This window comes from Lissotriton vulgaris, chromosome 3_1 (genome assembly GCF_964263255.1).
Source record: "Lissotriton vulgaris chromosome 3_1, aLisVul1.2, whole genome shotgun sequence".
Taxonomy (NCBI): Eukaryota; Metazoa; Chordata; class Amphibia; order Caudata; family Salamandridae; genus Lissotriton; species Lissotriton vulgaris.
The window spans coordinates 1,777,140,629-1,777,164,742 of record NC_141689.1 but is presented as its reverse complement, the minus strand read 5'-3'; the positions used below and the strand labels follow the sequence as shown (position 1 = coordinate 1,777,164,742).

The 24,114-nt window shown below is 46.7% G+C and overlaps 1 protein-coding gene across 1 annotated transcript in view; it reads right to left on the bottom strand.

The window, feature by feature from the left end:
* Positions 1-19,586, bottom strand: part of TRPC3 (transient receptor potential cation channel subfamily C member 3) — a 678,274-nt gene extending 658,688 nt beyond the window's left edge. Inside the window, exon 1 of the mRNA XM_086962211.1 lies at positions 19,203-19,586. Coding sequence (XP_086818337.1) covers positions 19,203-19,438 — 236 coding nt within the window. The 5' untranslated portion in view covers positions 19,439-19,586. The remainder of the gene's footprint in view (positions 1-19,202) is intronic.
* Positions 19,587-24,114: the final 4,528 nt, after the last annotated feature.

Sequence of the window (24,114 nt, the reverse complement as noted above, 5' to 3'; positions counted from 1 at the left end):
AGTTGGTAATGAATATGCTACAATCATGCCATTGGATTGCACTTTCAAAAGCCTGGGATGTGAATAGGATATCTTGCTCCAAAATGACCTACCCCAAAAATTCTTAGTTAGGGCCCCATCGGCAGCGTCATGGCGAAATGTACCAGGAAGCACTAAATCAGAGACATTGGAAAAACGGACACATGCGGCTGGTTAGTATGACCCAAGACAATCAATCATCATCAGTGGCACATACTTCTTATTAATACCATATCGGCAAAACGAGTGGCGGCCCATTATGGATAGAGCCCGGAATTTTGACTGGTTAACAGTAGTAGGTACCGCTCACTGGCGGAGCCTCTCAAGGAGTGAGGAGTGGACAGCTGGGGGAAGTGTTGTCCTGAGCACGGACTGATTACCAGTAGTTTGTACTGCCCAGTAGCGAAGCATGATAACAGCGAGGAGCGGACCAGGGGAGAGTATTTTCCGGTACACGGGAAAGGAACCCGGTGCCAGTACTTACAGTTTTCTTCCTTCCTACTCAGCCGTTGCTCCTACCCTCTGCCAGACCCTGCGCGGAAAGGAGCCGGGATGACTGTCTTCCTGCTTCTTGTTCTCGCGCTGCCGGATACACTACGGGTCCCCCAAGGTTTCAAAACGCCGGAGGTCTCGGCCCTCGCATCACTCCTGATAGCGTGGCGGCCATCTTAGAGTGGTTCCTGATAACCCTGGTTGAACTACGTTGTCTGTGATGAATGGTGCTTCTTGCCCAAACGGACACTATAAAGTCCAATGAGGGTAACCATTTAGCCGGTAATCACATATTAATTAACAATCTGGACTCGTGTTAATATAATATACCTCCTTGGGTCAGTTAATACTTTTACTTCTCAAAGCGTAGGGGAGTGGGTAAAAAAATATAATATAAATAACCGCTCCCCGTGCATGTAATTAATGCTTCTGATGGGTGCCTATGTGTTCAGCACTGCACAACACTACATTGCCAGTGTTACTGTGAGGTTATTGATGTTTATTAAAGGCAGTGGTAGTGTGCATTACACTGGTAATGGTATATATGATCCTATTCTGACCTTAATGTTAATAGAGCTTGTGGAAGTCAGATGATTAGAGTAATTCAACCCTGGGGATTTCTTCGTTGAGACCCTCCTTGTCACACTTCAGCCGATGCACCCATCGCTGTTCGTACCGGAATAACGTTCTAGTAGACCAAAGGGGATTGGAATCCAACACTGTCCATTTCATACTGGTGGCAGCGTGTTTCTGTTCCGCAAAATGTAGCAGCATCTTTGTGTTGGTCTTGCCTGTGCGGATGCGACTTTTGTGTTCCCCTATTCGCACCTTGACCTGGCGTGTCGTCATTCCAATATATTTCTTACCACATGGGCATAAGATCATGTATATACAATTAGTGGTATTGCAATTTGTATGTTTTGTTTGTCGCCATGGTGTAGACAATCCTAGATCGAGTTCCTTTGTTGCTTGTGTCTCAGGGCAAGATGTACACGTACCGCAAGGGTGGTGTCCGACCACTGGAGGTAGAGTCCATAGTGTGGATTGTTTCTGATTGGATTGATTCTGCGTGGTTGGTCTGGGGCGTGTGTGGACCAATTGGTCCTTCAGGTTCTGTGTTCGTCTGAACGCAAACAGTGGTGGTGGTCCTGCTGTAAAGGTCCCCGTGCTGAGGATGTCCCAGTGTTTCCTAATTATTTTTGTTATAGCATTGGAACTGGGGGTGAATGTCGTGACACATGTAATGGTATCTGTTGGATTCTTAGTTGTAGCCTCTAGTAAGGCTTGGCGTTGGTTATTCCTTGCTCTTTTATGCGCTTGGCGTACAATTTTGGTAGGGTAATGCCTGTTCTTCAAATGTTTACTCAAAGTCCCTGCCTGATTCTCAAATTCGCTCAGCGTGTCACAGTTTCTACGGGGCGAAGGAATTGACCTACCGGTAAATTGTCCCTTAAGGCTTTCGGATGGTGGCTCTCGTAGACTAGTAAACTATTTTGATCTGTGGGTTTTCTGTAGTTCGTGGTATGTAGGTGCCCACTGTCCTTAGAGATGAGGAGGCCCAGAAATGGAATTTCTTTATTCGATCTGGTGCTAGTGAACCTCAGGAAGGGATCTGGGGTATTGACCCAATCGCAGAACCTGTCGCACAGATTTTCTTCTCCTTTCCAAAAGATGATGACGTCGTCAATGAAACGGCGCCACATCAACACATTTTCTTTGAATGGATTGGTGTCATCCAGAATGTATTTGGCCTCAAAATCCGCCATGTACAGGCAGGCCAGGCTCGGCGCGAATGTGCTTCCCATACTAGTACCCTGTGTTTGATGGTATAATTGGGTCTTGAATAGAAAAAAGTTTTCTTTCAGTGCAATAGATGCGCATTCACATATGAAAGATACCGGTGCCTGGTATGGCCATGGTCTGATATTGGACAAAGTAGCCTGTTGGACCTCCAGTGTAGCATCTTGCGGAATGTTGGTATATAGCGCTTCTACGTCCATAGTGATCAGGAGATCGATGGTGTCAGGGTGTGGAAAATATTCTATGAGGTTAAGTACCTCAGTGGTATCTCTAAGGTACGTAGGAGTAGTACTCACTATTGGTCTTAGATAGAAATCACAAAATTTACTTAGAGGCTCCAGGATAGAATCTATACCCGAAACGATCGGCCGTCCAGGTGGAGGATTCACACCTTTATGGATCTTTGGTAGTGTGTAGAAGTACGGCACACGTGGGTCTGTGTTGGTCAGAAAAGCGGCCTCTTGCTTGGAGATCCATCCCTCCATGGGTGCTTCATGAACGATACCTTTGATTTGGTTAGTCAGCCGGGCGGTCGGGTCCACGGAAATTGGTTGGTAGTACTTCCTGTTTGACAATTGTCGTATGCACTCCGCGTCATAGACTGTTAAGTCTTGAATGACAGTTGCTCCGCCTTTATCCGCGGGCTTCAGGATGATGGTGGTATCCTCAGTTAAGGTTTTCAATGTTGCTCTGTCTTCTGTAGACAAGTTGTTGTATGGGCGCCTCCGCTCCAGTGCTGTAACTTCTTTTAGCACACCCTGTTCGAACGTCAGGACTTCCTTGGGTGTCATTGCGGCTGTAGGTGTAAACGTCGAAGGTCTCTTGAGGCCAGTCTCCGCAGGTTGTGTTTCCGGTTTGTTCTCAAAAAAGGCTTTCAGTCTCACTTTTCTGAAAAATTGGTGTAATTCCTGTTGTAGGCGAAAGGGATCTTCCACGGGGGTAGGGACGAATCCCAGGCCTTTTTCCAATAGTTTGGTCTCTCCTGATGTGAGGGCTCTTGAAGATAGATTGACTACTAAAGTCTCTGACCCCTCGTTTTGTTCTGTTGTCCCGACTGTCCCTGGTCTTGCCACTGAACTGTCTTTGCTTCTCCTCTTCTTCTCCCTCTTCCTCTGCCCCTCCCTCTGTGGAAAAAAGGGGGGTTCGGGTATTGGTTGAAGAAGGGTTGCATAGGTGGTGGTGGCATATTCCACAGTGGTGGTGGTCCCATCCATTGGCCTTGGTATCCCTGTTGTTGATATGGTGGCTGTGGGTAGTGAGGTAACAACGGTCCTTGTTGGTAACCTTGTCCTCTCGTATTGTATGATGGATGACCGCTGGATCCATTGCTGGAATTACTTGTGCTACTCATATTACTACCCATGGAATAACCAACGCCAAGCCTTACTAGAGGCTACAACTAAGAATCCAACAGATACCATTACATGTGTCACGACATTCACCCCCCGTTCCAATGCTATAACAAAAATAATTAGGAAACACTGGGACATCCTCAGCACGGGGACCTTTACAGCAGGACCACCACCACTGTTTGCGTTCAGACGAACACAGAACCTGAAGGACCAATTGGTCCACACACGCCCCAGACCAACCACGCAGAATCAATCCAATCAGAAACAATCCACACTATGGACTCTACCTCCAGTGGTCGGACACCACCCTTGCGGTACGTGTACATCTTGCCCTGAGACACAAGCAACGAAGGAACTCGATCTAGGATTGTCTACACCATGGCAACAAACAAAACATACAAATTGCAATACTACTAATTGTATATACATGATCTTATGCCCATGTGGTAAGAAATATATTGCAATGACGACACACCAGGTCAAGGTGCGAATAGGAGAACACAAAAGTCGCATCCGCACAGGCAAGACCAACACAAAGATGCTGCTCCATTTTGCGGAACAGAAACACACTGCCACCAGTATGAAATGGACAGTGTTGGATTCCAATCCCCTATGGTCTACTAGAACGTTATTCCGGTACGAACAGCGATGGGTGCATCGGCTGAAGTGTGACAAGGAGGGTCTCAACGAAGAAATCCCCTGGGTTGAATTACTCTAATCATCTGACTTCCACAAGCTCTATTAACATTAAGGTCAGAATAGGATCATATATACCATTACCAGTGTAATGCACACTACCACTACCTTTAATAAACATCAATAACCTCACAGTAACACTGGCAATGTAGTGTTGTGCAGTGCTGAACACATAGGCACCCATCAGAAGCATTAATTACATGCACGGGGAGCGGTTATTTATATTACATTTTTTTACCCACTCCCCTACGCTTTGAGAAGTAAAAGTATTAACTGACCCAAGGAGGATTATTATATTAACACGAGTCCAGATTGTTAATTGATATGTGATTACCGGCTAAATGGTTACCCTCATTGGACTTTATAGCGTCCGTTTGGGCAAGAAGCACCATTCATCACAGACAACGTAGTTCAACCAGGGTTATCAGGAACCACTCTAAGATGGCGGCCACGCTATCAGGAGTGATGCGAGGGCCGAGACCTCCGGCGTTTCGAAACCTTGGGGCACCCGTAGTGTATCCGGCAGCGCGAGAACAAGAAGCAGGGAGACAGTCATCCCGGCTCCTTTCCGTGCAGCGTCTGGCAGAGGGTAGGAGCAACGGCCGAGTAGGAAGGAAGAAAACTGTAAGTACCGGCACCGGGATCCTGTCCCGTGTACCGGAAGATACCCTCCCCCGGTCCGCTCCTCGCTGTTATCATGCTTTGCTACTGGGCAGTACAAACTACTGGTAATCAGTCCGTGCTCAGGACAACACTTCCCCCAGCTGTCCGCTCCTCACTCCTTGAGAGGCTCCGCCAGTGAGCGGTACCTACTACTGTTAACCAGTCAAAATTCCGGGCTCTATCCATAATGGGCTGCCACTCGTTTTGCCGATATGGTATTAATAAGAAGTACGTGCCACTGATGATGATTGATTGTCTTGGGTCATACTAACCAGCCGCATGTGTCCGTTTTTTCAATGTCTCTGATTTAGTGCTTCCTGGTACATTTCGCCATGACGCTGCCGATGGGGCCCTAACTAAGGATTTTTGGGGTAGGTCATTTTGGAGCAAGATATCCTATTCACATCCCAGGCTTTTGAAAGTGCAATCCAATGGCATGATTGTAGCATATTCATTACCAACTGTAGGCACTTTGTATACTTGCCGGTTGATGGGTTATATCTAGCCACATCTCCCGTCAACGCATACCATTACCCACGCTTTCAGCCCAATACCGCCTGATGACCCACATCATCACCCTCACTGCCAACGTCAAAACACATGATGATAACATGTCTGAAAGCAGGTCATCGTGACAGTCACGGCCCATTCACGAATAACACTAATTTGGGATGGTCCTTCCTTTAAAAACTAATATATCATAGTTGACGGATTAAGTTAGCTTCATACGACGGATACCACTCACGGCACCGTGGCTGAAGTCTGTTGGGTCCATGTCCCGCACGTGACTAGTTTTTAACAAGTACTCTAGAACTCTGATGCACAGTGGTTCTAGAAGCACCACTTATCATTTGCATGCTGTATCCACGAAGATATGGGAGAGGGCTGCTTGTAAATGGTAGAATAGCACACATGTTGCTTGAATTACTCTTTGTCATGGAAGGAACCCGGGAACAGCACCGTGTTCACTATTTTAACTATGGAAGATAAAAAATGTTTTGCTCTGTGTTAATAGACCCCTTTGTCTTTACAGGTCTGGTTGAGGTACGAACAAGGATCGTACCACATAGCGATAAGACGCTTCGAAACCTTGAAGAAGAAAGGTAGAGTAGGTTCACGGGCAATAGGCCTGGAACCTGCCTTTGTAAACCCGATTTTCTGGTTCAAATTGATATTGTTTGGTCCTGAAGAAGCGCTACTGGATCCCTTAGGGACCTTTTGCTGCGCGAAACATGTCGACCCGATAACAATTGTTTTCTAATTTGCACTTCACTTCACTCACTCTGAGAGGAGCGTCTAGTTTCACAGGCGCCACCCTATTATTTGGTTCAATAGAGGTACACTCCAGGGTCCACCCCCTTTTTAATTGACCATCCAGATCCCCGAATAAATTGATTTATGGGTCTGGTTTGGTCATTTTAATTAGCACTCACTCGCCATATTACACCCTTTTTTACTAGGCCCTCAGACCCACATGCACAACTGCGGCATCTCCATCAAAAGATCTCCGCAAAAGAGTCCCCTTGTGGGGCCCGTGAGGGACTGCAGCGCCACCCACACGAGGAGCAACGCCCAATGATAACTTAGGGCGCTCGGACGGTTTTCTGAGGGCACTAGGTTACTGAGGAGAGTCCATCCACCTCATACATTATACATTTTTTCATTCCATACCTGTTAGGACAATCACAGAGCATACTTTGACCTTCCACTACTCCTTTTAGCATCTTCTTCTTCCTAGATATTTATTATGCACATAACAATATAATTTATTAAATTAAACACAACAGAGGTTTTTGCACATCACACATCCTTAACTCACCTACGTTGAGGTGCTCTGATATGTGATAATAACCCCAAAAAAGGCTCACTGAAATAAAGTGTTTGCCTTCATCCTATATTTTGGTCAAGCAGGGAATCCAGGACTCATCCCAGATTTTCGAGTTACACAGTGTGCGATTCAGCCACTAGCTGGGTATATCTTTCTGACATCAAAGGTTAATGCTTTGTCCTTAATTCTTGGAAGAGGAGATTAGTGTGTGAGGGACAGAACCCACATTTTATTTTTTTAAGTTTCACAAAGCGGTAACCTTGCCCACGGACACATGAGATCTTCACAACAGGCACAGACTACTTTACACGTTTTTTATGACTCGGAGAGATTTGCCTGATGTGGAGCGGAGGTCTGTATTGGGAAATTTCCATGGCCGGATTGGCCATAGCGGGCACCGGCCAATCCCCCGGTGCGCCGCACGGGTTGGAGGCTGGTTTTGGGCCCCTGGGCGCCGTTTTTGTTACAGGGCCGTTTTTGCAGCGTAGCTGCAAAATCGGCCCTGTACCAAAAACGGTTGAAAACCGGGCCTGTACCAAAATCGGTTGAAAACCGGCCCCAGCAAAGAGCTCGGCAGCACCTCCAACCCCTCCGAGTGGGGAAGGGGGACCGGCCGAGCACTTTGACAGGGCGGTGTGTTTCCCAGGCCGGCCCTGGACATTTCCCCCCTCACATGGTTGACATTTGTAGCCACTAAGCCGCCTCCTGTGAAAACTGGACTCATGGTGGTTCAAGGCTCCAAGAGAACCTCCAACAGCGGCAAGCATCTGGTTCGACCCTGGCTCAAGTTTCTGTGACTCTCCGACCTCTAGCGGAAGGAGCCTATAAAGAAGCTGATCTAAAGTGAATGGGGCAGTCTGGGCTTTAAGTGGGCTGGGTCCTGCAGGTGCTCAGTACCGGCAGTTCTAAAAAGCATGCGCTGAGGCTGGTCTCTATTGGGCGTTCCATTTCTGCCCTCACCCTCAGGGTGAAAAAAAAATCTTAACTCTGCAGCAGTACCGGCCTTCCCTGCCTTTGATGAAAACATCAAAGAGACACGTTATAGTACTTTCACCATCTCATCATTTCTCGCTTTTGTTTCTTGAACTCTCCTACAGACTCGGACAGGGGCAAAACTTCCAGCCAGTACACGCGCCTTGAGTGAAACGGCATCTGGCTCTTGTCTAACGCCGTGAGGTGAACGGCCATCGGAGTTTCAACAGCGGGACCTGACCACAACTCCCAGAAACCCCAGCCCAGGCGCCTGCCAACTGCGTCATCAGGCGGCACCAGGGCTCCATTAAAGGCCAGCCGGTGCCCCGCAGCGCAGGACGCGCGCGGGCGTCGCTGGGCTAAGCCCAGGCAAAGGGCGGGCCGTCTGTGGCCGTCAGGGGCAGGCAGTGGCCGGGCTGGGCCCCCTCCCTAAGTCCCTGAGTGAGGTGAGTGTATATTAAGTATTATGGTGAAACATACAGCTACTACAACTAATTTGGGCCCAAAAAGTTCAACCCCCACCACCTTTGAGAGCATGCTTGAAAACGCTGTTAACATGGTCACCTCGGAAATTGAAATTACTGAGAGGAGACTTTCTATGGGCCAATTGTCTTCCCATCCGCACACGTTTGATGGGTCAGAGAGGGGTGACCCAACAATGCCCCCCCGTTATCACCAACAGTAATAATTAACAAATCTATACGTCAGGAAAAGCTAGCTGCGGTCTCTGCGACCGATTAAAACGTAGTAGAAACCTCTGATTGCCAACAGGGGGCCCAAGTTAATAGTAGTGCTATCAATTCAGTTTCTACTACAAAAACCTTGGGGGAGAAAAGAAAGCGAGGACCATCAAAAGTGACTGTTAGCAAGAGGAAACAACCATCCCACCAAAAATCTCAACCTACCCCTTTGAGCATGTGGTCATGAGGAGTGACTGGAACAAGTGGTGCCTCAGCCAGTGCTACTGTACAAATAAACGACAGCCCCGTAGATTTGACCACAACGGAAGCTGTATCTAACTCCGTCAGCACCCAAACTGAGATAATATCTGCAAACGGCGCACAAGGAAGATCAAATGGAAACTTAATTGACACTATAGTAGACTCTACTTTTGATTGTTTGAAAAATCTAATGGATAAACAATTTAATGCTATTTTTAAACGTTTAGATAGATTAGAAAGCTTGGTAAAGAAAGAGGAAGCCAAAAGAAAGGGGGTCACTATTATTGACCAAATTAGGGGCGAATGGCTTTTAAAAAACATGGAAGCAATTAATAAGGGCACTGTGGGGGAAAATTGCAACTGTATACCTTCTGGCACTTATAATGCATGCGAAAAATTTGGTAATAATAATAATTGTTTGTTATCTAATACCAGGTCTAGTCCTATGACTAGCATGTCGTCCCTGCCAAATGCACCTGTTGACAATAGGCCGTCTGGTAATAATCTATCATACAAACCCACACTGGCCACCCCTGCATTGTCAGCCCCTGTTACTACGAAATTGGCTACTGGTTCGAATAGCGACCCCATTTCTGATACACAGGTGAAAAAACCTGCTGAGGTTGTTCTTCATTTACCCCCTGAATCCTGTCCCTATGTCGTAATTTTAGCCGGTGTACCCCCATTGAAGAAAGATCAAATCGAGTCCTGGGACCAACTTAAAAACAAATGTATGGATTGGTTGTCTAAGTATAAGGGAATAGGGAGGGAGATTGCCAGTAATATCTTGATGGTGCGACGCATGGGATGGGTAGGACCTACAGTTAAGAACATCATGGGCGACTGCATTGTTGTGAATTTCAGGTGCCCCTCCTTGGTGAAATGGTTATTGAAAGGCCAAACCAAATACAATAGTACTCCCCACAATAACTTCATTATCATTAGGTTTCTTCTACAGACCCCCCCCCCCCAGAGAGCCTGTAACCCAGCCACCCCAATATATACCACACATAACCGATTCACTGTTCTATCTGACCTGGAAAGACAGGATTGACTACTGAATGAACCATTGACTACTGTCGCAGGCCCAATGGAATTACTAACGACCAGTCCGGTTGACACTGAACTTAGGTCCTTAGATATCCTTCAAAAAGTCCCCTTGGTAGAACCGGCATCAGTCTGTCCGGCTGTTATTGAACATGGATCTTTAAACAAAAATCTAAATATACTTAGCTGGAATATCACAGGTCTAAAATCTAAATTGAATGGAGTGGAATGGACTGATTTGGTTAGTAATTACGACATTTTAATGTTTCAAGAGACATGGTGTACTAGTGGTTTGTTTCTTAAGGGTTTTGTATGCTACAATAACATTATACCCAGCCCTAAATTTGGTCGACCTAGTGGGAGATTATCCACATGGATAAGGATTACAGCTGGGAGTAGTTCAAAACCCCTGGAGACTAATGATGTACATTTTCAGGCTACGATCTTTACACATGGAACTACGATATGTCTAATTAATTTTTATAATAATGATTTTACATCACTACGCAATAGGAATTTTATTCACCTGTTTAAATTTATTGATATATTGGTAGATGAACAGAGGTATGGTAAATTGGACAGAATCTGCTTAGGGGGGATTTTAATGCACACCTGTACAATGGAACCGATAACCCTGTTGTTACACCAGTCTGGGTAACTCCGTGCAAAAGAGGGGAAGAATTGCACAATCACTTATCCACTCGGGATCTAATTAATGTTATGGATAAGGTTGGATGTGAGTCAGACAAAGGCCTTTTACCTACCTACAGAGGACGCGGTAGTTCAACTATTATAGATTATGTTTTTATATCGTCTTCCCTCAATAATTGTTTCGTCAAAGCTGAGATTTTAGGCACTAGTTACAGCGACCATAACCCAATTCTGACAACTATGAGATTTTTAAACAAATTTATAATTCGGAAGGAAATAGGGGCTCAAAATCTAGTGGTATCGACAGACAAACTCAGAGTAATCTGGAAGGGCATAGATAATAAAGTCCTACTCGCACGTACGATAAAATCTTACCCCATACTGGTGGAGACGTGTCTGTCCAGTACCTGTACAGGCACAGAGATTGTTCAGGCTTTCACCGAGATATGCGCTGGCATTAAACACGAAATCTCAAGACCAGTCAAGAACCAGAGTAAGAACTCCAGATGGTTCGATGGCACTTGCTCCAGGGCAAATAGAGAACTTCGCGAAGCATTAGCTGAGAAACCCAGGGACATAACTTTGGTTAGAGCTTTGAGAGCGTGCTATAAAAAAGTAACTAACTTACGCTCAGAGGAGATACTGAGGGAACGGTGGGACTCTCTGGGATGTGCTGCCTCACTTAAAGATGCATCTGGGTTTTGGAGTGAAGTAAAAGCTATGAGGTCTATGGGATTGAATATCACTCCAATAAGCTGTAAAATATCCAGTGAGTTATGGGAGGAGCATTTTTCAAGAATATATACAACCCCCATAAAGACCGTCAATAGTTATCGCCCAGTTGCAACGGTTGCAATATCAATAACTGAAGTTGAAGATGTCATACATGAAAGTGCAGGGAATAAAGCCCCAGGTTCTGATGGACTATCAATTGATCTTATTAAATCTGAACCTGACTTCTGGTCCCCTCTTTTATGCAATAATTTTAATAATTTTACAAATGCCACAAATCCGAAAACTTGGTCAACTAGCATTATTGGGCCCATTTTTAAGAAGGGCGACAGATCCAACCCCAGCTGTTATCGCCAAATATCTCTGATAGATAACACCTTGAAGATTTTGGGTAGGGTTGTCTTCAATAAGATTAGGAATTGGGCAGAAGATATTCAAATTTTAAATTATTGTCAGCTGGGTTTTAGGAATAATGTTGGAACTGTGGAACGGTGTTTGAACTTAAACCTCATATTGGGTAAATATACTATTGCTCAAAAAGTTCCACTATATTTGTTTTTTTTGGATTTAACCTCTGCCTTTGATTTTGTTAACAGATCACATTTATGGGAGATTCTTTTAAATTATGGGTTGGATGATGCACTTGTTCACTTTTTGGCATATTTGCACAGAAACCTGAAAGCACAGGTTAGGATCAACAACGAAGGGGAGGTCTTCGGGGACATTTTAATTGGTAGAGGGGTTAGACAAGGTTGTGTTCTAGCCCCTCTACTTTTTATTCTTTACATCAACAAACTATATAACTCTTTGTACAAACTGACATGTGATATGCCTAAAATTAATGGCAAATTGTTTCCCGTACTTTTATATGCGGACGATGCGGTCCTTATGGGCCGCACACCAAAAGCACTTCGCACTTTAATTACGGGTTTTGTATCCTTCATGGCAGATTTAGACCTTTGTACTAATTTAAAAAAATCTTATATAATGTCCTGTGGGCCAAAAAAAACCGCATTAATTGCATAACCTCAGGAAATTACTCCATAAAGTGCACCAGCACTTTCCAGTATTTGGGCTTGGTCTTTTCAGATTCAGGATCATGGCAAGCTCACGTAGATCATGGCAGAAATAAACTTGGAAAGGCGGTAAATTCTAATATTAGTCTGCGACCGTCTAAGCAGGTAGAGGTGGTGATACCCTTATTACAGATTTATAAATCTCAATGCGTACCAACGGCGACTTATGGTGCTGAACTGTGGGGGTACGTAAATTGCAGTGGGATACAAATTGAGGAAAACAGATTTTGTAGAAAAGTGCTTGGGGCACAAATCTCATCCCCAAACTACATATGCCATAAAGAATTGAATTTACATTATGTGGAGGATTTTATTAAATCCCAGCCAGCATTATTCTGGTTAAAGATATTGCGAATTCCAGCTGCGATCTTAACTCAAGAGATAATTGCAGACTGCTTAAAGTGTGATAGGGGTAGCAGCATACCCTGGCTTGGAGCCGTAGAAAACAGACTAGCCATTGTGAAGCTGGAGCACACTTTCCTCCAGCCATTAGCCACAGATGGCATAAGTATAAAAACAGTGAGGGGGCATTGTACGACTTATATCGTAAGGAAAGAGGAAATATTGAGCATTGTAAACCATCGAATATTAGATACATTCCTATTCTGGTGTCATCAAGCAATGAATATCATATGCCACAGGCATACCTCAGAAAAAACATCGGGAGATGGAATAAGAGTCTACTTTTCCGTCTCAGGGATGGCAATATAAAATATTCCCTTTGTTTTCCGTTTGGATTTAATAATAATCTAGGGAAGCTGTCCTGTCCATGTGGCATTGGTAGTAAACAAACATTGTTTCATTTTCTATTCTTTTGTAAATTTTATGTCAGATACACCAAACAGTATCTAATTCCCTATTTTAAGGTACATGCCATTATTGATTTTAATCTGGCATACTATGAAATATTGCGGTTGAAAAGTGATGATATGATTTTTCGAGTAAGCTCATTTCTGCAAACTGTGGTACGGTCGAGAGCCTCCATGAATACCCTTTAAAAAACTGTAAATATATCTGCACATTGCATTTTAACTAGTCTATATGGCATATATTTGTACTACTTGGTTTTAAAAGATTTTTATTGTTTATGCCCAATAGATTTAGGAATAACTAAGAGGATGCTTCAGTTTGCGTACCCCCACACCTTGATGTGTGCCATTGACCGATATAGTGTACAATGTAGTACTGTATTTACAGAATATTTCTATTTTGCACATATACTGCCCTAGATGACTCAATTTATGGACAACAGCTTATTTTGCACATTAGTTTAAGTTTATAACTTGCGATTTTGCTTGATGTTGCTGCTAGTTCTCGCTGCTGCCAAATGCACGTACAACACTTTATTGTCAATCGATATATTGCACGCTGTAGAACTTTATTGACTGAATACCGCTATTTTGCACATATATTGCCCTCTGGAGGACTCAACCTATGCACAATTGTTTATTTTGCACATTAGCTTAAAGTTATAAATTGCGATTGTGCATGATGGTGTTGCTAGTTTTGCTGCTTGTTAAATGCACGTACAGCACTTTACTTGCATTTTATTGCCATTTTTCGCACCTTGGCTATATGCTATTAATGATGTTAGACATGGCATGCCCAAACCTATTCATTGATGTTTAATGTATTTTATATGTTCTTTTGATTGTATATTTTATGTCCTATTGGTGGTGATGATTTGTACTTTTATGGATATTTTATCCGAATAAAGATTATTTGAATTGAATTGAATCTCATCATTTCAGAACTGAAACATTTGCATTATTATAAACAATGACGCCATAGTTGTTGCTTAATTATCTCATGCAAATAACAACCACTGACATAGCCAATTGTCCTGGCTTGTTGTAAGTGTCATGTTACTTGCTGTATTATACATCTGGATGCAATGACAAAAACAGCAACATACCACTAGGATGGCACACTATGCCAAGCACAGGTTTTTAGCTTAGGTGTTTTTAAGCCAGCCCTTAATTACATTTGCCATGACCCTTTGAGAGACCCCCCAGTTTTTCCATGCCACTTGAAGCCCTGGGGTAAGTTTTTGGAAGAGAAACTTTACTTTTCAACAGGCCCAGTCAAATTAGAGCGACTACTTCTTAGACTCCTTTCACAAGGAACATTCAAGAACCAGTCTACCCCTTGGGCACCGGATACAGGCAGTGCCCTGATTCCCCAGGCTGACACTTGCTCCCTGCACCACATACTGGCAGGGACCATTATGGCGCCACTTCTGCCTGCGTCATGCACTCCTCACCGGATACGACGCTGAATGAATGTGTCTTCAGGTCCCCTGATTCAAACACTGACAATAAGCATTCTAGTGCTCACGTCACCACATACTGACAGAGGGCACCACAGTGCACTATCAGCAGATATATAAATGTAAATGTAAATGTATTGGCATTTATATAGCGCACTACTTACCCGTAGGGTCCCAAGGCGCTTCGACCGCTGCGAAACCCTTCCTGGCTTCCCTGAGAGATGGTCCCTTAATGGGTATCTCCAGGGTGAGACGAGGCATCCCCGGCGGTCTGGTGGGGCCGTTAGTGAAGATGAGGCAAGCTAATGCCCAGAGTTGCCGAGTGTGATCGCTGATCAGAGTGGGCACCGAGGCGAGAGAATTATCGAGTCCGCTGACCCTGGTCCAGAAACCTGCCGCACCGGGAATCGAACCCTGGTCCCGGGCCGTCCTCTGCTTTCGGGTCTGCCGCCTCTAACCAGTGAGCCACACTACTTCACCATATACTGACAGAGAGCCTAGCAGTGCACCATCAAAAGATAGTGACTGGGAACCTCATAGTGCACTATCACTAGATATACTGAAAGAGTATCTCTTAGTGTACCATACCCACATACTGACAGGGAGCCCCAGCGTGCACCATCACCAGATACTGACAGAGCTTCATAGTGCACCATCACCTGATACAGGCAGAGCTTCATAGTGCACCGTCACCAGATAATGACAGTGCTTCATAATGCACCATCACCAGATACCGACAGGGAACCTCTTGGTGCACTTGAGTGCCAGGTCACCAGGTACTGAAAGATGGCAATGTAGCACCCCTTATCAAATCACTGACAGAGAATATTTTAATGTACTGTCAACAAATATTGATAAGGGGCACTCGAAAGCCACATCGCCAAGCACTGAAAGAGGGTATAATTGTACCCCCTTATTACATCACAGAGAGGGGGCATTCTGGTGCACCAGATCCTGACAGCGGCCATCATAGTGCACCATCACATGTACTAAAAAAGGGACCATCATAGTGATCTGTCATCAAATCCTCGACAAACAGCATTCTAGTGCACCATCACCTGATACTAAAAAGGGACAACCTGGTGCTCTGCCGCCTGATAGTGACAGAGAGCATGGTAGTGCACCATCACCAGATACTGACCAACTGAAAGCTCGTGGTGACAGAATACTAGTGCCCTATCACCAGATATAGAAAAACACAATGGTATGTCCCACTCCAGATAGAGATGAAAAGAATACTAGCGCCCCACCACCAGATACAGATCAACAGATTGCTGGTGACCCACCACCAGATACAGACCAACAGAATGCTGGTGCCCCAACACCAGCTACAGACCAACAGAATGCTAGTGGTGACAGAATACTGGTGCCCCATTACCAGATACAGAAAGGCACAATGCTGGTGCCCCACCACCAGATACACCCCAAGGGAATGCCGGTGTCTCATCACCAGATACAGACCAAGAGAATGCTAGTGCCCCACCACCAGACATAGACCAACAGAATGACCCCACCACAAGATACAGACCAATAGTGTGCTTGTGGTGATAGAATACTAGTGCCCCATCACCAGATAAAGAAAGACACAACCCTAGTGGCCTACAACCAGATACAGACCAACAGAATGCCGGTGCCCCCACCAGTTACAGACCAGCAGAATGCTAGTATCCCACCACCAGATACAGACCAACAAAATGCTAGTGCCTCACCACCAGTTACAGACCAACAAAATGCTAGTGCCCCACCACCAATTACAGACCAACAAAATGTCAGTGCCCCACCACCAGATACAAACCGACAGAACGCTTGTGGTGACAGAATGCTAGTGCCCCATCACTGGATACAGACCAACAGAACGCAACTGTCCCATCCCTAGATAAAGACCAAGAGAATGCTGGTGCCCCACCACCAGATACAGACCAAAAATGCAAGTGCCCTGCTGCCAGATACAGACCAACAATGCTAGTGCCCCACCACCAGAGACAGATGAAAAGAATGCTAGTGCCCCACCACTAGTTACAGACCAACCGAACGCCGGTGCCTCACCACCAGATACAGACCACAGAATGCTAGTATCCCATCACCAGATACAGACCAACAAAATGCTAGTGCCCCACCACCGGTTACAGACCAACAGAATGCTAGTGCCCCGCCACTATATACAGACCAACAAAATGCTAGTGCCCCACCACCAGATACAGACCAACAGAACGCTTGTGGTGACAGAATGCTAGTGCCCCATCACTGGATACAGACCGACAGAACACAACTGTCCCACCCCTAGATAAAGACCAAGAGAATGCCGGTGCCCCACCACCAGATACAGACCAACAGAATGCTGGTGCCCCATCACCAGGCACAGGCCAACAGAATGCCGGTGCCCCCTCACCAGATAGAGGACAACAGAATGCTAGTGCCCCACCACCAGATACACACCAACAGAATGCTGGTGCCCCCCCACCAGACACACACCAACAGACTGCTAGGGCCCCACCACCAGATTCAGATGAAAAGAATGCTAGTGCCCCACCACTAGATAAAGACCATCAATATGCTAGTAGCCCACCTCCAGATACACACCAAAAGAATGCTGGTGCTCCACCACCAGATACAGACCAACAGACGCTAGTGCTGCACCATCAGATACTGACCAACAGAATGCTAGTGCCCCATCACCAGATACAGAAAGACACAATGTTGGTGCTCCACCACCAGATACAGACCAACAGAATGCTAGTGCCCCACTACCAGATACAGACCAACAGAATACCAGTGCGCCACCACCAGATGCAGATGAAAAGAATGCTTGTGCCCCAGCACCAGATACACACCAACATAATGCTAGTGCCCCACCACCAGATACAGACCAACAGAATGCCAACAGAAGGAAAGTGCCCCACCACCAGATACAGATCAACAGAATTCTTGTGGTGACAGAATAATAATGCCCCATCACCAGATACAGATGAAAAGAATGCAAGTGCCCCACCACCAGATACAGATCAACAGAAAGCTTGTGGTGACAGAATACTAGTACCCCTCACCAGATACAGAAAGACACAATGCCAGTGCCCCACTATCAGATAGAGATCAACAGAATGCTGGTGCCCCACCATCAGATACACACCAACAGAATGCTAGTGCCCTATCACCAGATACAGACCAACAAAATGCTAGTGCCCCACCACCAGATAGACCAACAGAATGCTAGGGCCCCTCCGGCAGATTCAGACCTACAAAATGCTAGTGCCCCGCCACCAGATACAGACCAACAGACTGCTAGTGCCCCAGCACCAGATACACACCAACAGAATGCTAGTGCCCCGCCGGCAGATACAGATCTTCAAAATGCTAGTGCCCCGCCACCAGATACAGACCAGACTGCTAGTGCCCCACCACCAGATACAGATGAAAAGAATGCTAGTGCCCCACCACCAGATCCAGACCAACAGACGGCTAGTGCCCGCCACCAGATACAGATGAAAAGAATGCTAGTGTCTCACCACTAGATACAGACCAACAGAATGCTAGTGCCCCACAACCAGATACAGAACAACAGAATGCTTGTGGTGACAGAATACTAGTGCCCCATCACCAGATAAAGAAGGACACAACGCCAGTGGCCCACAACCAGATACAGACCAACAGAAAGCCGGTGCCCCACCACTAGATACAGACCAACAGAATGCTAGTATCCCATCACCAGATACAGACAAAATACTAGTGCCTCACCACCAGTTACAGACCAACAAAATGCTAGTGCCCCACCACCAGTTACAGACCAACAAAATGCTAGTGCCCCACCACCAGTTACAGACCAACAGAATGCTAGTGCCCCACTGCCAGGTACAGACCAAGCATGCTAGTGCCCTGCTGCCAGATACAGACCAACAATGCTAGTGCCCCGCCACCAGATACAGATGTAAAGAATGCTAGTGCACACCACTAGATACAGACCAACAAAATGCCGGTGCCCCACGACCAGATACAGACCACCAGAATGCTAGTGCCCACGTCGCCAGATACAGACCAGCAAAATGCTAGTGCCCAACCACCAGATACAGACCGAAAGAACGCTTGTGGTGACAGAAAGCTAGAGCCCCATCAGTGGATACAGACCGACAAACGCAACTGTCCCACCCCTAGATACAGACCAAGGGAATGCTAGTGTCCCATCACCAGATACAGACCGTCAGAAGGCTAGTGCCCCACTAGGAGACACAGGCCGACAGAACTCTAGACAGAACTCTAATGCGCCATCACCAGATACAGACCGACGGAAGCCCAGCGTCCCGTCATCAGACACTGACAGCATCCTCGCAGGGGGCATGCGATGCTTGGGCTTCAAAAAGAGTTAACGGCAGGGGGGCATTTTAGTACCATAACTCCAGACTCTGTGAGACAGACGTCCAGTGCCAATCAGCAGACACTAAAAGAGCATTCTAGTTCCTCATCAACAGATGCTGACAGGAGGTACGGTACCCAAAGTCCGCTCTCTGCCTATCCCACGCCCTTGCCACCAAGTGCCCAGAGAGTATACCCATGTGCCCCCACCCTCGGATGCTCAGTGCCTCCTCCTCACATGTCCCCGTCCTATCCTATCCCACACCCAGACACTCCCGGGTATCCCCAGACCAGAGTGCCCCTTCACCCCTGGGTACTCACGGCGGATACAGGCTGCAGGGCTCCCCGTGAATCAGCACCCCGTCTCTGGCCGACGCCGGAGGGGTCCGCTGTCCCCCGTTCCTGGCCGCCCAGCTCCCGCTGTCGGGCTCGCCGGCTCTCAGCGCCGCCAGGGCGGGCTCCCGGCCCCGGCTGCGACCGCTGCCCTTGGTGGACATGTTGCTCCGGGGTCGCGGCGACGGGAGGCTTCCCGCGGACCCTCGGGCGCTGTGGGTCATCCGGCGCGGGTCGGGCGGCGGGGCATGAGTCCAGGGAGGGCTCTCCGGCAGCACCTGGGGTACCAGGAAGACAAGCAGCGGGTCTGGCAGCCTCCTGCCCGGTGCGCACTGGAGCTCTGACAGGCAGTGTCCGGGAGGAGCTGAGAAGGAGGGGGCAGAGCAGAAAGTGTACCTCAGCCCCTGTCATACACCCTCCTGCCTGCATGCACCCCCACCCCCCAGCCTCGCAGCAGCATCACTCATTACTCAGCCGGAGAGGCGAGCAGCGTGCAGTCAGGCACCGGCAGCTCCATCCTTCATGCTCGCGGGGACAGAAGGGCACGGGCAAACCGAGCGAGGGGGTGCCACCCCTGCCAGCCCCCGGCAGCCACCGACTTGAATCACAGTGCCTGCCACAGGCACCCCGCAGCTCCGCCCCGTAGTGTTGACTGAGATTCGGAAACTTTTTTAAAATGCTCTTCTTGGAGGTTAGGCTAAGAATGTCCTCGTCGAAAATTCTCTCTCTCGCTCGACTTTCAGAGATGTTCTTAAAGCGGCCAGCCAGAGGTTGCAGTCACAACATGTCTCACAAATATCACGTCTTCGTAAATAAATTCCTCTATTGCCAGTGCTAGATTTGGTAGACAGCGGACTTACTTATAACTTAGTCTCTGTCCCTTCTAATGTGCCTTCCAGTGACCTTGCGATATTACGTGCATTGGAAGCTGATGCGAACGCGTCTGCCATAAATTAATGAAGCAAACAGTTTTCACAGTTTCCATCGTTCTCCGTGAAACACTTTTCTTCAAATATCCGCCTCTTTCTCACTCTCTGCTACAGCATCATCTGGTGTCAGACAATTTCTACACATATACCTCAGTCGTGGGGCTTCGGCTTCCGACCTCTCACTCACTCCTTACAATGCCTGGGCCACTCACTGCATGCTACTCTAATGCAGCATTAGATTTCAATTGTGAAGGGCCAGGGCCACCAGATACAGTAAAGGCCTTATGGCTGAGCAGAATTACGGCTGCTGCTTCAAAAGGAAAGGAGATACCTAGCCTTTAATCTATCTTTTCTGTAACCACTTTTCCTATTAATTTAAAACATTAACTAGTAAGGAGACTAGGAGAGGCATGCATGGCTGTATATTTATTACTTTTGCTTCTGGAGTTCATGATAGAAAAGCAGTAACTCCCCTGCCTCTTGCCGCACAGTCTGTACTACAGCTGGTTTGGAAAGTGACTTGCGTAAAGCTAGCTCACATATGTTTTTGTCGAAAATTGCAAGTTGCATATTGGCATATTTATGTATGAATGTGGCATTGGCATAGTGTAAACCTTGCTGAAAAGTAACAGAGGGCTATACGAGGTCAAGGGCAAAAAAGTAAAAAAGTGATTGGAGTGCCAGCTTGGTTCTGAGAGTTGAAGTGGACTGTCATGCATTGCGCGGTAGTGCTTGTTAAAGAGTAGGGTCTTTGGCTTATCCCTAATTTGGAGCAGGGTTGGGGTAGTCCTGTATAATATAGAAATGTCATTTCGGATCCTGGATACATAGATGGAATACGTCAGTTGCCCTGATTTGTTGTTTTTGCAGTTTCTTGTCTCCAGTCTGGTGGAGTTCTGGCTGCAGGTATTCTGAGAGCCACCGGAAATGAGGAGCTTGTCAGCCAAATACGGTTGCGGTTTGTCATGGCTGGTAAAGGATGGGGCTAGATTTGAAGATGGTGCGGGCCAGCACGAGTAGCCAGTGGTGTTCCATCAGTGTGAAGATGAAGTGGCCATATTTCTTCAGGCTCATGATGAGGCGCGATGCAGCATGTAGACCACCCATAAGGGGTTCACTGAGTCTGGGAGGTGCTTGAGCCGGGCTTTGTCACTGTCTAGTTGCAAGACTACACTGGCTTGAACAGCAGTTTTGAAGTCTTTTTCTGGGAGGACAGGCTTTATTTTCTTTTCTACAATAGGCTGAGACAAGATGGTCTTGGTCTTCTTCTCAGTATATTCCTTGAGGGCTAGGTTGGTGTCCAGGGCGAATCCAAGTGACTTGGCGTTTGAAGAAATTGGGGTTCAAACCTTTCTAAATTTGTCATTGAGCCAGGTTTGGACTGGTTCTTTCCAAATAGGAGGACATCACTTTGGTGGGGTTGAGCTTCAGGTAGGTGTTGAACTTCCTGGGTATGGATGAGATGCTGGCAGGGTTTGTGGCATTGGGTATCTGGAACAAAGACTTTCTAGTACAGCTGTATGTCATCCGCATTTCGATTAATTTTGATGCTGTTTTCAGTGAGTAGCATCTATGTAAAGTTTGAGGATGACGAAAGACAAGATGGAACCCTGAGGGACTCCTCAGTGGATATAAATCACGCCTGGAACCTGAAGGTGATGATGTCAACAAACTGGTGCCAGCTAGAAAGGTAGGAAGAGAACCAGTGAACAACAATGCCAGTGAATCCCATTCAAGATTTTAACACAATGAGGGAGGAGATGATTGAGTGGTTCAAAGGTGGCTGAGAGGTCCAGCACTGTTTAGAGGTAGTGGTCCTCTTTATCTCTGGTCTAAGTCATGAGTGCATATTATATGATTTATAAGATAGTTGTCTCCATGCTGCAGCATGACCGGAATGCAGATTGGCCGTTGAGTACGAGATGGTTGGTGTTGATGTGTGTGAGAAGTTGGCCTGGTATATGATGTCCACTATTCTAGTGGGCACCTTGCACCAGTTCAATCGACCCTTATTGATGGTAGGTTATAAAGTCAACCTTATAGAAAGCTATCCTAATGGTAGCTGTGGAGAGCAGCCTTCAGGCTAAGATTTGGAGACGAGTTAAGCAAGTTCTTTTACCAATTATAATCTCTTGAATGATCAAATGAAAGCACACCACAAAAGGTATATATCAAATATATATGTATTTATTCTAAACACAACCCCTCTGCACTCTTTATGAGGTCAGAGGTAAAAGCACAATACAAGGAACTTAATTAGCACACGATAAGTTGCACAGTATCCGTATTTGGGTTGACAAACGCAATCCATGCGGGATCTCGAGATGGGCTTCGGTGCAGACCAGCAAGGTCTGTGGAACTCCTCCTTTGGAGAAGAGTTGAAGCAAGCTTGGAGCAATCAGGAAAGCAAAGTAAATTAAGGATTGGTCTTCTTGGGGGCTCACTCGCCAATGGACTAGGAACCGCAAAGATGCGTCGAGTTGAAATGCACAAAGCGGGTCCACAGGACACTCGTGGAGTGTGGGCCTCTGAGCTATGGTGCAAAAGGTGCTCGGGGCTGGGGCTTCAAGCACCCCAATGCACAACTTCGGGATTCCTCGGGAAGTAGGTGCAGGTTGCAAAATTCAGGATGTCCGGGAGTTCCAGTCTTACGTCTCTCGTGTCCGCCACAGGTCTCAGTGAGCATCAGAAATGTCCGGAAGTCCATGTCCTGTGTCGCAAATTCTTCGGGATCCACCGGGAGCCTCAAAAATGCAGACCAGCAAAGATGCAGTTGGTGCCAATTTGAACAGGGTGGTCACTCCTTGACCACAAGGGAGATATCTTCCGTCTTCCAGTCGATATGGAATGTCGAAGGTCAATCAATCAATCAATCAATCAAAGCATTTATATAGCGCACTACTCACCCGGAGGGTCTCAAGGCGCTAGGGGAGGGGGGTCCGCTACTGCTCGAACAGCCAGGTCTTGAGCAGCTTCCTGAAGACAAGGTGGTCCTGGGTCGGGCGGAGGTGGGTCGGGAGGGAGTTCCAAGTCTTGGCGGCCAGGTAGGAGAAGGACCTTCCTCCTGTTGTGGCTCTTCGGATGCGGGGAACGGCGGCGAGGGCGTGGCCGGTCGATCGGGCCATTTCGGAATTGGCTGATTACAGGGCAGAACTCAGGTAGGTACTGAGCATACATGGTGCAGGAAAACTACCTTGGATAGCGTATGTTAGAGACACACTTTTGGCCATGGGCAGAGTAAGCTTATTTATTTATTTATTTAGAAGTTTTGTATAGCGCTAGCTGGACCCGAGGGTATCAGAGCGCTTCACAACAGGTACAGTTATGAGCAATTTTTGGCAAAGACAAAAAATCTGCAATTAACCAGCTCGAGAGCATTAGAAACAAAGTTACAGTACAAATCTTCAGTCTTAGGGGTATCAGGAAGAGGAGTTGGTTGCCCTTCCCATACTAACTCGTGGGTTTCTTATTATGATCTAGGAAGAGGGCTCTAGGAAGAGGGCTTTAAGTAGGATCTTGAATTTCGGGAAGGAGGTGTTCGTTCTGATGTGGGGGTGGATGGAGTTCCAGATCTTAGGTGCATTTCCTGCAAAGGATTTATTTGCGGTTCTGTGTTTCTGAGATTTCAGTGGGATGAGTAGAAGTGTGTTGGAACTTCTGAGGTTCCTGGACTGGCCGGCCCTTTTGAGTTTGCGGCCAGGTATTCTGGTTTACCTGTGTGCAGGGCTTTGTGCGTGAGACAGGCTGTACGGAAACTGGCTCGTTGATCAATAGGAAGCCACTTCAGATCCTTGAGTGCTGGAGAAATGTGTTTGAATTTCTTAGTTGCTGTGACCATTCTTGCTGCGGCATTGAGGGATAGTGGTCAGGGGACCTAGGTGAGATCTTGCTGTCCCGGTCAGGGCTGCGATTCCATAATCAATTCTGGAGAGCACCAGTACCTGGGTGGCTTGTTTAAGATCTTTCGGGGG